Consider the following 13,377-nt stretch of genomic DNA (forward strand, 5'->3'; position numbering starts at 1 on the left):
TAAACTTAGTGTTTGCTCAGCTTCTTGAGGCACTTTACTGATTCCAGCGCGAAATGTTAGAATTTGCAACCAACTAGGTAGTGAGACTGCTCCATTCTGTCAAGTTTCCAAGTTGCATTGGTGACTGTCACCACCAGAGTAGTCCTTACTCTAATAAACTGACAGTGGTATGTATGTGTTAGAGAGATTGGTATCATGATAAGTTAGATCAAAAATTAAAATTATTTTTAGTTGCGACCAGCAGAGGGGCTCAAGACTATCTGCAGTAACTCATCTGTAGTCTAAGTGGTTCTCAAGCAGGGGTACGCATACTCCTGGGGTATGCAGAGGTCTTCCATGAGGTACATCAACTCATCTAGATATTTGCCTAGTTTTACAACAGGCTACATAAAAAGCACTAGCAAAGTCAGTACAAGCTAGAATTTCATACAATGAGTTGTTTATACTGCTCTGTATACTATACACTGACACGTAAGTACAATATTTATATTCCAATTGATTTATTTTATAACTATATGGTAAAAATGAGAACATAAGCAGTTTTTCAATAATAGCATGCTGTGAAACTTTTATATTTTTATGTCTGATTTTGTAAGCAAGTAGTGTTCAAGTGAGTTTACGTTTAAGTAACTTGGGGGTATGCAAGACAAATCAGACTGCTGAAAGAGGTACAGTAGTCTGGAAAGGTTGAGAGCCACTGGTCTAAATTCCAGTGGCCAATGTGCCTTGAAAATCCAATAGTGAAGAGGTCAGGGTGCTGCCAAGTTTATCTTCAAATGCATGTGAAGTTTAAACAACAAACTGAGAAAAACAAAGCTATGGAAACTCTCTCAAAGTAATCTAAATATGGTAAAAAGAACCTCTGAAAGGGTTGTTCTACCCAGAAAAATGGCTGCAAAAATGGAATCTGAAGGTTCTATGATTATTGTGTAAATGACTCCAGATCAAATCTAGTTGATTTTTCTATCGAAAGATTTTTTTTCTAACTGCCAGTTGTTCAAACTTAACATGCACCTGAAAATCAAGCTCATTTTTGTTCTGGCTTATGCATCACCACCAGTAATACAGATTCTGTGCATCCAAATTCTGCCCACTTTTACATCCATGCAACATCAGTGCAGACAGTGGGTGTCACAGATGTGGTTAAGGCACCCTAATTGGAAATGGTAATCAATTCTGTTAAGGAGGCATGATCCAGAATAGAATCAACTTCTTCTGAAACAGATGTCCTGGCTCTGTGGGACTAAAAGGAGCTAAGTATTAAAAATGTATTTCTCTCACTCAACTAAGCAAATATGACTCTGAATACACACAAAGAATAGATCTGGTAGGATTAAGGTGTGTCATTCTTACATTACCACTCTTTAAAGCAGAACTGCATTCTGAAGCAACCTTGCAAAATCTGCTCACTCCCAAAGGGAGTGTAAAATATTAGATTTTTAATAATGTTAATCGACCTGGTAAAGGGCTGGAAGAATAAACTTTATGTGGAGGGTGTTAAATTTTCATGACAATTTTGCACAGGTGCCTTCTAAGGGAATTTTGCAGATCACACAACATTTATAGACTACATGTTATAATATACGTACGATTTCAGTTTAAATTCAGTTAAAAACAAATATAAAAGACTGACAACAGAAAACCACTCACCATCCTCATCACTCTGGGCTTCAGGAGAAGAATCAGACTGGGAAGATGAAAACTCTTCTTTCCATTTTTTCCGTTTCTTTGGTGGTGGTTCAGCCTTTATCTTTGGCTGTTTAGCTTTGGGTTTCACAGAAGAGACTTTTGTTGTTGTAGTTTTTGGTGTTGGAGGATCAGGAGCTTTGCTGGTGCTATTACTTGGTTTGCAATGAATGGGCCTGCAATATTATAATGAACAGTTTTATAAGTCATCTACATAAATTCACACAAGATCTAATTTTAATAAAAAGAATCATGGTACTTTTTGTGAGTCATGTAAGTTTATTCCATTGCACTCTAGTATGATCATTTTCATTAATACTTAGCACTTAGTTTTACATTTTTGAAGTGCTGTTACATATTAATTAATCCTCAACAGCTGGCGATTAATTAGTAGTATTCCCATTTTGCACATGGTAAACTCTCTTTTCCAAGGTTACGGTGAGTCATGGAAGTATTTGGGAACTACAGGTGTATTCCAATCACTATTTTACTAAGGTATTGGTGGCCTTACTAACCTTGAATATCTGATGGAAATTTTGTAACCCCTTTTGGCGGACTACGAATCAAGATTGTGTGTTTGAAATATAATACAGATGAACTGTACTTTAATTTTCACAACCATATATGAATGTGTGACATTTTATATTTCTGCATAAATACTGTGTGGGATTTAATGTAATGAATGAGAATTTTATTTTTTATCTTATCATCGCTACCCCAGTGGCTCTGTAGAACACCACATTGCAATATTTAAAACTATTTAAATATAAAAAATAAAATAAAATAAAACCACATTTCTAAACACTATATAACAAAAATTAGAGGAATTAAACTGAATACAAAGAAGAAAATATATAAATATTGTCATCACACTCCAACGTTGTAGAGGGAAAGTTTCAGATCTAGAACCCTTCACAAAGACACAGTCACCTGATGACCTAAAAAGCAATGGTGTAATCCCTCAGGGGCACATGAATCACAGTTAAAAACTCCATCAGAAGGAAATTCAAGAAGGAGATCTCAGATATAGATTCACAGAAATGTAAGGATGAAAGGGACCTCAGGAGGTCATCTAATCCAGCCCTCTGTGGTGAGGCAGGACCAAGTATAGCTAAGACCATCCCCAACCGGTGTCTGTCCAAACTATATTTAAAAACCCATAGTGATGATTATTCCACAACATCCCTTGGAAGCCTGTTCCAGAGCTTAACTAACCTTATAGTTAGAAAGGTTTTCCTAATATCTAACCTAAATTTCTCTTGCTGCAGATAAAGCCCATTACTTCTTTTCCTACCTTCAGAGCACCTCGACAATTGATCACCCTCCTCTTTGTACCAGCCCTTAATATATTTGAAGACAGTTATCAGGTCTTCTTTTCTCAAGACTAAACAAGCCCAGTTTAATTTTTTCCTCATAGGTCTGGTTTTCTAAACCTTTTACCATTTTTGTTGCTGTCCTTTGGACTCGCTCCAATTTGTCCACATTTTAAAGTCCGGTGCGCAGACTTGGACACAGTGTTCCAGCTGAGGCCTCACCAGTGTTGAGTAGAGGGACAATTACCTCCTGTGTCTTACATATGACACTCCTGTTAATACATTCCAGAATGATATTTGCCTTTTTCACAATTGCATTGCATTGTTGACTCCTATTCAATTTGTGATCCACTATAACCCCCAGATCCTTTTCAGCAGTACTACCGCTGAGTAGGGTGACCAGATAGCAAGTATGAAAAACCATGACAGGGGGTGGGGAGAACTGGAGCCTCTATAAGACAAAGCCCTATAAAATGGGGGCATCTGGTCACCCTACCGCCGAGTGAGTTATTCCCCATTATATAGTTGTGCATTTGATTTTTCCTTCCTCAGTGTAGTACTTTGCACTTGTCTTTATTGAATTTCATCTTGTTGATTTCAGATTAATTCTCCAATTTGTCAAAGCCTCTTTGAAATCAAATTCTGTCTTCCAAAGCACTTGCAATCCCTCTAAGATTGGTATCATCCATAAATTGTATAAGCATACTCCACTCCATTGTCTAAGTCATTAATGAAAATATTGAATAGTATCAGACGCAGGACAGACTTCTGTAGGACTCCACTAGATAAATCCCCCAGTTAGATAGCAAACCTTCAATAACTATTTGAGTACAGTCTTTCAACCAGTTTTGCACCCACCTTATAGGAATTTCATCTAAATCACATTTCTCTAGTTTTCTTATCAGAATGTCACGTGGGACTCATGTCAAAAGCCTTACTAAAATCAAGATATGTCATGTCCGTCACTTCCTCCCTATCCAGTGGCTAGTAACCCTATCAAAGAAGGAACTTGGTTTGGTTTGGCATGATTTGTTCTTGGCAAATCCATGTTGGTTATTACTTATAACCCTATTATCCCCTAGATGCTCACAAACTGATTATTAATTTGTTCCTGTATCTTCCCAAGTATCAAAGTTAGGCTGACTGGTCTACAATTCCCCACATCTTCTTTGTTCCTCTTTTTAAAAAAGCATTACATTTGCCTTTTTCCAGTCCTCCGCGACCTCAGCTGTCCTCTCTGAGTTCTTGAAGATAATCACTAATGATTCTGGGATTGCCACTGCTGTTTCCTTAGGTACCCTCAGGGGAATTTTGTCAGGCCCTGCCAACTTGAGTACAACTAACTTATCTAAATATTCTTTAACCTATTCTTTCCTTATTTTGGCTTGTGTTCCTTCCCCTTTGTTGTTAATATGAAGTGTGTTAAGTATCTAACCACAATTATACTTTTTAGAGAATAGTGAAGCAAAACAGGCATTAACTAACTCAACATTCTTGTTGTCATCCATTATCAGCACTCCTTCCCTGCTAAGGAGCGGACCTATACCTTCCTTCATCTTTCTCTTGCTCCTAATGTATTTACGGAACCTCTTCTTTCCTTTTATGTCGCTGGTTATGTGTAACTCACTAGGCAGCCATTGTAAAGAATAATGTAAAGGGGAGGAATAATATGACCATGATTACTCAAATCAGTAAGTAAACATATTGTCATATTCACAACAAGTATGAGCCAATGAGCAACAAAAACACCGTGTAGCTCTGCTAAGAGAGAAATACAATAATTGAACTTCTTGGCATTAGATGTATTGCTGTTGCAATGTTGGCATGTGATACATAAGGGAGCAGTCTGTGAAAATGTACAAATGAAATACTTTCAGACTAAGTCTGATACATGGCTTTCCATGGTAAGAACATGGATTTAAAGTGTTGACAAAATTCTTTAGTTTGCTTTTTGCTGCCAAACAAGCCCCCTCTATGACCAGTGATATCATAGAAGAAAAAGCATCTTTCTGACAACCATCTCTATTACCCAAGAGCAAAACTTTTGTCTTCCCAGAGTTGAGAATAAAGTATTCTACTTCTCAGGCATCCAGACAGCATTGTCATCCAAGCAACCTGGAAACACAGACTTAACTTGCAAAGTCCACAAGGGAAGAGATATGTAATTGTGTACCAGCATCATACATATATATTACTAAGTGTTTAGAAATTATCTCACCTGGGGGCCTCCATTTATGTTGAGTAAGGCAAGATAGACATTTGAGTCATGTGGCATTCCAAATCCTTCATAGCTGTAATGGAAAACTATTGTAATCCATAGAAGCCAAGGGGAAGAGTTCATAGTTGCTGTAGAAACTTTAACTAATTGCTCAAAGCAAGTAATTCAAAGTTTCCACTTAATGCTGCATTAATGTCACTTTTGAATAAGATATTCTGAAATATTAGAGCACGTGTAGGGCTCATGCCAAACCAATACAGTAAAATAAAAAGTGATCTGAAAATAAATACCTTGCAGACTGTACAGGTTTACTTCGTGGTTTTTTTGAACAGACTCTGACATACTCCTTTTTGTTTGCATTTTCAATGAACTTCACATACACCCGCTTGTATTTCATTTTTGCATCCCCAAAATACCCAAGATACTGTGAAAAGCAAAACAAAAACATATAATTACACAGATTTTGCTATTAAAGTTATTTTGCTAAGCGAAGTTATTGTATTGATCATTTACACATGAAAATACTAAGACCATCTATTTGGGTACAAAAGCGATCTACTCTAAAACTGTTGTAATTTAGGAGGGAATTGCCGCTGGATTTTAAATATCCTTAAAATATAAATAAGACAATATAGTCACTGGGCTTGGTTTTCTCCTGCATCTGAGCTCTGCTAGGCACAGGGTGAGGGGCACCATCAGGGAGTGGGCTGGTCTGCGCTTACACTTGCATGGAAGAGCAACTGGGGGGATAGCCTACTTTATGCTGTCAATATATGGTCCATAAGGGGTCATACTCTAGCTGATCTTCAGAGTGGAGCTCCACTCCACCCTACCTCCTCTCTATCTCTTTGTGCCATAAACACTGCCAGGATGCAAGTATGGGAAAAGAGCACATGACCCAGCTCCACCAGCTTTATCCCAGCTGAGAACTCCTCCTCGCTGGGGGAATGCTAAACTGGGTAGTTGAGACCAGAATCTGGTTCCTTTGCATGACCTGCATGGCACAAAGAAACCAGAATGAAAATGAGAACTGGCCTTGAATATACGACAGCAATTCTTATTGTCGTTCTGCTAAATGTAGCAGAGGGACCCACTAACTATTCATTTCTAGCCCTAGAGTTAGGGAGATCTTTGCAGAAATGCTAGTACAGAAAGTAAACAGAAATGTCATGTTCCTTTAATGCTCCAGGGTGAGACATTTTCTTTTGTGCAAGCAGGGGCTCAACCAGAAGTCACTGTAGTTTTACAAGGAATCTTCATACTTACACTATTAGTAGCAGCAAACTCTCTCTGTCCATCTCGAATTTCAGGAACAAACTTTTGTAACAAAGCCTTTTGTACTTTCCAGATTGCTGGAGGCTCTTTTCCAGTTTGTAAAGCCATCTATAAGAACAAAAAATGTATTAGCTAAAAATTGTGCTTATTTTCCTTCCAAAATTTATTAATTTTTTTCTTTAGAGGTAGACTGGATATAAATTCTCCAGATTACAAATACACCACTATTATGTGCTGATGGCACCAGGATATTAGCTACGAGGTATATTCAGTACAGTACCATCTATAGACTAAACCTCAAAATTTATTTCTTCAAGATCTTTGAAGCTGACCCAGCCAACTCCATCTATGGCAATCAAGCCACAAAAACCTGACAAATTTCATTTCAGCAATTTGTCATTTTTTTCAAAGTTTCTTTTATCATCATGCCTTTGGTAGTATGAAAATAATTTTTAAAAACAAAACCACCAAATAGCAGAAAAATGACTCCCCATAGTCCCTAGTGCTAGCTCTCTGCGACTGTAGAGTTCCCAAAGTACCTGACATTATGGCATGATACTTGCAGTTACGTGTAAACAAAAAGTTCAATAGTAACTAGTGAACTGGACGAAGATTACATTTGCAGTTCAACTTTTTGTTCAACAATTAGCTCAAACAGATTATCCTCTTAAAAACATTTCTTTCTGTCTTAAATATTGTAAGCATATCTGTAAAAATTAACCGCCCAACCCCTAGAAATCCTTCTTTAAAATATTAATCTATAAAGATTCTCATATTTTAAGGCAAGTGTAGAAAAAACTTAAAAGTGTATTTTCAAATGGTTATGAGAAAAACCCTACAAGATTAGGATCCAACATTGCAAAGTTTTAAAACTATTTATTCCTTAACTTACCTGACACACCTAGCAAATTATTAACAGAACTTTTATTTTAAAATTTGAATTCAAAAGGGTCCATAGGAAGGCAAAGAATAAACATATCTAGGAACGATTTTTAAAGTGACATGCAAAAGTAATCATAAAATCTGTGAGCTAGAACAGTAGCAGAGGAGTGGACATGAGGAAGACAAAACAGAAGAAGAATTAGAAATGGAGAAAACAAGTAAGGTTTCCTTAAACTCGGCAGACATTATGAAGAGTTGTAGTGGATCCACATAGAAGCCACTCCTTGTTAGAGGAGCGAACAAAGCCGCCACAAAAATTAAAAAAACAAAAATCCGAAAACAAAAAACTAAGGGCACGTCTACACCAACAGTGCTGCAGCAGTACCGTGCAGCTGCGCTGCTGCAGCACATCTGGTGAAGACACTCTGTGCTGATGGAAGACAGCTCTCCTGTTAGCATAAATAAAACCACCTCTGTGAGCGGCAGAAGCTATGTTGGTGGGAGAAGCTCTCCCACCAACATAGCGCTGTGCACATGAGTGCTTATGCCATTGTAACTTATGTCGCTCAGGGGGATGGTTTATTCACACCCCTGAGCGACATAAATTATGCTGACATAGGCTGTAGTGTAGACACAGCCTTAGACACATACTTCAACACCATACTCCTGAAAGCTAATCAAAGTCTTCAATAAGGATGTATTCTGGTGGGGTCAAGAATCCTTGAAAACTTTAGCTCTTTTGTAAAAGGTTAAAAGACATACACCAAATCTGGAAGACTCCTCCTGTATGTATGTCTATAGACAATGTTGAGATCTAATTGAGATTATCTGCTGCAGTTATTTACCTTTTTCATTTAACTAGTATGAATGCTTGACACATAATTAAAGTGATGCATATTCCCTCCCAAAAACTAGAACCACCAACTGTATGCCATCTTGGCAGCATCACAAATCTGTTGAGCAATGCAGTAGAATATTAAGCCTCTGCCCTTTGGTAGTTTGACTGTTGATGTCTGCTTCATGGTGTGTGTTGGTAATTACTCAAAACAAACATTTGGATTACCTTTAGCATATCTATATCTTCAATCTTCACTACAAATTCATCACGTTCTCTGTACATGCCCTCTCCTCCACTGTCCGTATTCTCCTCATCAGTACATCCTTCTATTGCAACAGCTGTCTGTATTTTTGCTAACTGGTCTGAAGTCAGACCATCCTGGTCAACTATCTTTAGGAGTTCTGCTGAACTTGTTTTCTCCTGAACATTTACCACAGGAGCAGTAGTGTTTGGAGATTCCTGCTTTACAAGAGCAGCGGTGTTGGCAGTAGTAGCAACTGCCATTTTTTCAGTTTCTAAAGCAAAAAACAAGCAAGCATCAGTTATATGAATCATCAAGGATCAGCAACATAAGAAGAAAATTAAATTTATTTTATTTACTTTCCCAGACAATACATACAAAAAGCACCTATTCTACAAATTAAAATAGCAAAATTAACTAGCCCTAAGTTAAACCTATATCTAAAAAACTTAAAATAATTAGTATTAAGTCTGTATGTTTGCATGAAACTGATTTTGTTATAGCTATAGCACATAGGCATTATGGTGATAATGTGCCTTAGAACACATTATTACAGAGAGGACCAACAGGAAAACACTGTTTTGCTCTGTGGAACAAAGCAAATGGCAGACTCTAACAGATTACTATTTTGGATCTTGTTGGCCTCCCCTCTGCTGATATGCAAACTACATCTTCATCATTTTCATCAAATAAAGAAAAAGGAAAGTGGCTGTCATGTATAACACAAAACCTAAATCAAATATGAAAAAGTATTTTCTCAGTGGCGCTTCTGGGGCACTCTCATTTTGCATCTTCTAATAAATTAACTGGTGGTTTCAGGTTATATTTTAACACTCCTAACAATCTTATAATACAATTTAACACAAAGTAGTGCTTTGCAATGAGAATGGTACAAAGTGAAAAAATGAAAAGCACTCCACTTCTGTATGCCACACTTAGTCAGTGGAAATTCCCAATTCCCCAAATGATTATTATTCCCTTTCCCCATCCACAAAGAAGACCTCTTTTAGGTATTGTATTACCATCTGCCTTCAAGACATACTTGCTTCAGCGCTGGCTTGCTAATCTAACTAAACAATGCAAGCCACAATTTAATTGCTACTATCACACTTAGTGAACTAGCATCAAAGGTTGGGACGTATTCTTTAAAAACACAAACAATAAAAGTATCATTTCACGTGATAAATTTCAAACAATGAGATACAGGAAAAAGAATATTCTATATAAATCATCATTATAAAATAATCCAAAAACAAGTTAACTGGATATTTAAATTATTGCATCTCTATTACAAAAATGCATTATCTGGAAACAGGAAGAGTCATTAAAAAATCACTATTGCCAAATTCGAATAATGTATATGAAAAGAAGTTACAGTGCACGCAGAATAAAATATTTCATGTCACATGACTGCGAGTATGGTAAATGCATTGGTCCAGTGAAAGCTGCAACACTTTTATTTAACATAAAAGTTGGTATACAGTTATTTTCCAAGTACATCTAGAAGTTTCCCAAGAGCAGTAAAGTATGTATGAGGTACCCTAGTGTTACCATGGTAGAAAGGTCTATATATTAGTTTGAATATTTTTACATTTTATATTGTTGAGTCTAAAAAATAAACAGATGTATAATTGCACATGTATAAGGAAATCAGTACTGATTCTGCATGACCAGCATGTTGCAGAATGTCAATTAATGTTATCTTGGATAAGGTACAAATAGTCCTTCCTACAACAGAAGAGGAATTTGGTGGTATACATATGTATTATATCTTTATACAAAATAGTGAAAAGATGGTACAACCATATTTTTAAAACAAAGTATGAAGAAAAAAAGGTTAAAATAAAGCTTCACCTACTTTTCTCAGAATAATGTTCTCAATGCTCAACAAAAGGGAAATTCCTTTTGTACATATGCTCTGTAAAAAGTTCTTAAATGCAATTATTTGATTTAAAAAGATGTTCACATTGTCTCTGGTTAGAAGTATTAACTGGGAGACTGTCCACACTGCTTTAACATTCAGAAAAAATACCAGTTATTTAAATATCTTAAAAATTCAGAATTTTCCACTGAGAGAAATGGACGAAACTTTATTTTAAGACGTTTCCTTCTTCTGCTCAAAAATAGAAGTTATAAACGAATCATTTTAATTAAGTATACTCACAAAAGCAAACATGTCAGTTATTCAATCAAAATTGTTTCCTTTGTACTAAATACACTGTAAAATAAATCCTTTTGTATCAGCTTATTATGCCAAATTATTATTTTTTAATTTAAAAATATACTTTTGGGTCACATTAGCTACAGCAAATCAGTTTACACTTATTTCATTTCAGTAAAAACATCCAGAAATTATCCACAGTGAAAGAATTAAAATCAAATCTTATTTATATTGGCCCTGGTCAGAGTTTGTTCATTCACATGTAAATTTGCACATGGAAATGTTTTTACTAAGTACATATATACATCTTCAACAAGATTACTTTTGATAAATACGAACAGTGGAGCAGACAGCTTTAAAATCGTAAAGTAATTTTTCCAATGGCTGGAAGAGGAAGATGGATGATATTTGTAACAGAGTCTCTCTGGAGTGTCAACTTTGCTGGCTGGGGGCCCCTTGCCACACAGAGTTACCACCACAAGGTCAGGCCAGTCCAGGTTCTAGCCCCTTAGAGTATGTCTACACAACAAAGAAAAATCCATGGCTGGCCCATGCCAGCCGACTTGGGCTCAAGAGGCTTGGACTACAGGGCTGTTTCATTGCTGTGTTGACTTCTGGGCTAGGACCCTGCAGGGTATTAGGGTCCCAGAGCTCCCGAGCCCAGAAGCCTACCCAGCAACGAAACAGCCCCTCAGCCTGAGCCCTGCAAGACCGAGTAGGTTGACACAAGCCAGTAGCAGGTTTTTCTTTGTTGTGTAGACATACCCTTAGTCCTTGCAGTGGGCCGCACCCTTGTAGTACTGCTTACTTTGTGATGGGTGGGGCAAAGCAAAAGTTCAAACTCAGAAAAGAACAAGCCCCTCCTGGGGTCAACAGAAGGTGAAAAGGTCAGCAACCCCACCTTACTTCAGGAGTGCCTGGGTAGCAGCTTTACTGGAGTTCTTACGGCCAGATAGCTGAGTCAGTCTCCTCGTAGTACGCTTGCCCCTGGAGTTTGCTGGACCCCTCACAGAGCTGGCAGGATCTCTCGCATGGGGGGTTCTTTCTGCTGCTTCAGGACCACTCCAGCCGTTTCCTTCTCAGGGCTTCCCCCTGGCCGACAGCAGTTTCCTCCTTTTAAAGCCCTCCTCCCTACCATGCATGACTGGCAGGGCTGAAGGGGAGGGGCTACCTTTGTACACACTGCCTCCCTAGTCCCTTTGCTGTCAGTGCGGGATTTATACACCCTACCATAGTATTACAGAGCAAAAGAGACAAATATTTCACAGCTGGGGAGAAGGAAAGAAGTACAGCTCAAAGTTTCTTTGGCACTTTGGAGGATAGAGCTGAAATTCAGAGGGATCTGACTGGAGAACGGGGCGATAAACAACAAAATGAAATTCAACAAAGACAAACATAAGGTGCTACACTTAGGGGAAAAAACCAAATACACAAATACAGAATGGGGGATAACTGGCTTGGCAGCAGCACTGCTGAGAAGGATCTGAGAGTTGTGGTGGGTGACAACCTCAACATGGATGCCTCAGCAATGAAATGCTGTCGCAAAAAAAAACCAAATGTAATTTTAGGTTGCATTAACAGAGGCATAGCCTGTAAGTCATGGGAGTTGAAAGTATCGCTCTACTCGGTGCTGATTAGGCCTCAGCTGGAGTACTGTGTCTAATTTTGGTCACCAATGTATAGGAAGGATGTAGAGAAATTGGAAAGGATCCAGAGGCAAGCAACAAAGATGATCAAAAGAATAGAATGCAAGCCATATAAGCAACGCTGAAGAAACTGGGTATGTTTACTTTGGAAAAGAGAAGATTAAGGCAGGGAAACATGAGAGTTGTCTTCAAATACTTGAAAGGCTGCCACAAAAAAGATGGAGAAAAGTTTTTCTCTCTTGCCACAGAGGGCAGGAAAAGAGGCAATGGGTTTAAACTACAGGATACCAGATTTAGATTAACTCTCAGGAAAAACTACCTAGCTATAAGAACTGTAGGACAATGGAACAGACTGCCTAGGGAGGTTGTGGAAGCTCCTTCACTGGAGATTTTCAAAAGGAGGTTGTCTAGCCACCTGTCTTGGATGGTCTAGACACAAAAAATCCTGCATTTTGGCAGTGGGTGAGATTAGATGGCCCTTGCAGTCCCTTCTAACCTATGATTCTATGACTCCCAAGACTAGCTATCTGAGATTCCTCAGAGATGCCACATGCAGGCAGAGGTACCTTCCAAATACACTATATTTGAGATATGAAGGTAGCTTGTGTGAACAGCAACAAAGAATTTATTGAACTTAACATATATATGGAAATCCTGGCCCATATGCTTCTAGGAAGCACTCCTGTTAACACAGGGATCTTTATGGATACATGTTTAGCATGGAGCTCAAGGACAACACCTATTCTAATTCTGTGCACTTAAAAGTATCAATACCTTCCTATACAAAGCAATGATCAAACATGCTCTAAGCATGTTCTATGTATAAAAAGTTGTGATAAGAGACAAAGTGGCACTGAACTCTACGTGTCAAAATTGTTTCTGAGATGCATACATTTTTAGTGATAACTAGGTCTCTTAAGCAGTATCCAGTAATTTACAAACTTCATGGATCCACCATTTCCCCTAGTTCCCAAAGATTCATGGACTGGACATTCTTTTGGGAAAGGAGGTCTGGATAAGGTTCCTCTGAATAATAAATGTCTCTGCTCTTGACTTGGCTAGAGATACTGCTGTAAGATTACTTGAGGCATTCTTTTCCCAAAGGTCTGTGAGCCAG

The 13,377-nt window shown here is 37.9% G+C and overlaps 1 protein-coding gene and 1 long non-coding RNA gene across 4 annotated transcripts in view; one reads left to right on the forward strand and one right to left on the reverse strand.

Moving 5' to 3' along the window:
* Positions 1-13,377, reverse strand: part of QSER1 (glutamine and serine rich 1) — an 85,743-nt gene that overhangs the window by 20,831 nt on the left and 51,535 nt on the right. For all 3 annotated transcript variants that reach the window (XM_048852926.2, XM_048852928.2, XM_075129447.1), the window contains 4 exons: positions 8,438-8,727; positions 6,484-6,600; positions 5,508-5,641; positions 1,651-1,862 (listed from right to left, as the gene is read on the reverse strand). In XM_048852926.2, coding sequence (XP_048708883.1) covers positions 1,651-1,862; positions 5,508-5,641; positions 6,484-6,600; positions 8,438-8,727 — 753 coding nt within the window. The remainder of the gene's footprint in view (positions 1-1,650; positions 1,863-5,507; positions 5,642-6,483; positions 6,601-8,437; positions 8,728-13,377) is intronic.
* Positions 1-13,377, forward strand: part of LOC142072514 (uncharacterized) — a 28,068-nt gene that overhangs the window by 8,399 nt on the left and 6,292 nt on the right. The window lies entirely within an intron of this gene.

This window comes from Caretta caretta, chromosome 6 (genome assembly GCF_965140235.1).
Source record: "Caretta caretta isolate rCarCar2 chromosome 6, rCarCar1.hap1, whole genome shotgun sequence".
Lineage (NCBI taxonomy): Eukaryota > Metazoa > Chordata > Testudines > Cheloniidae > Caretta > Caretta caretta.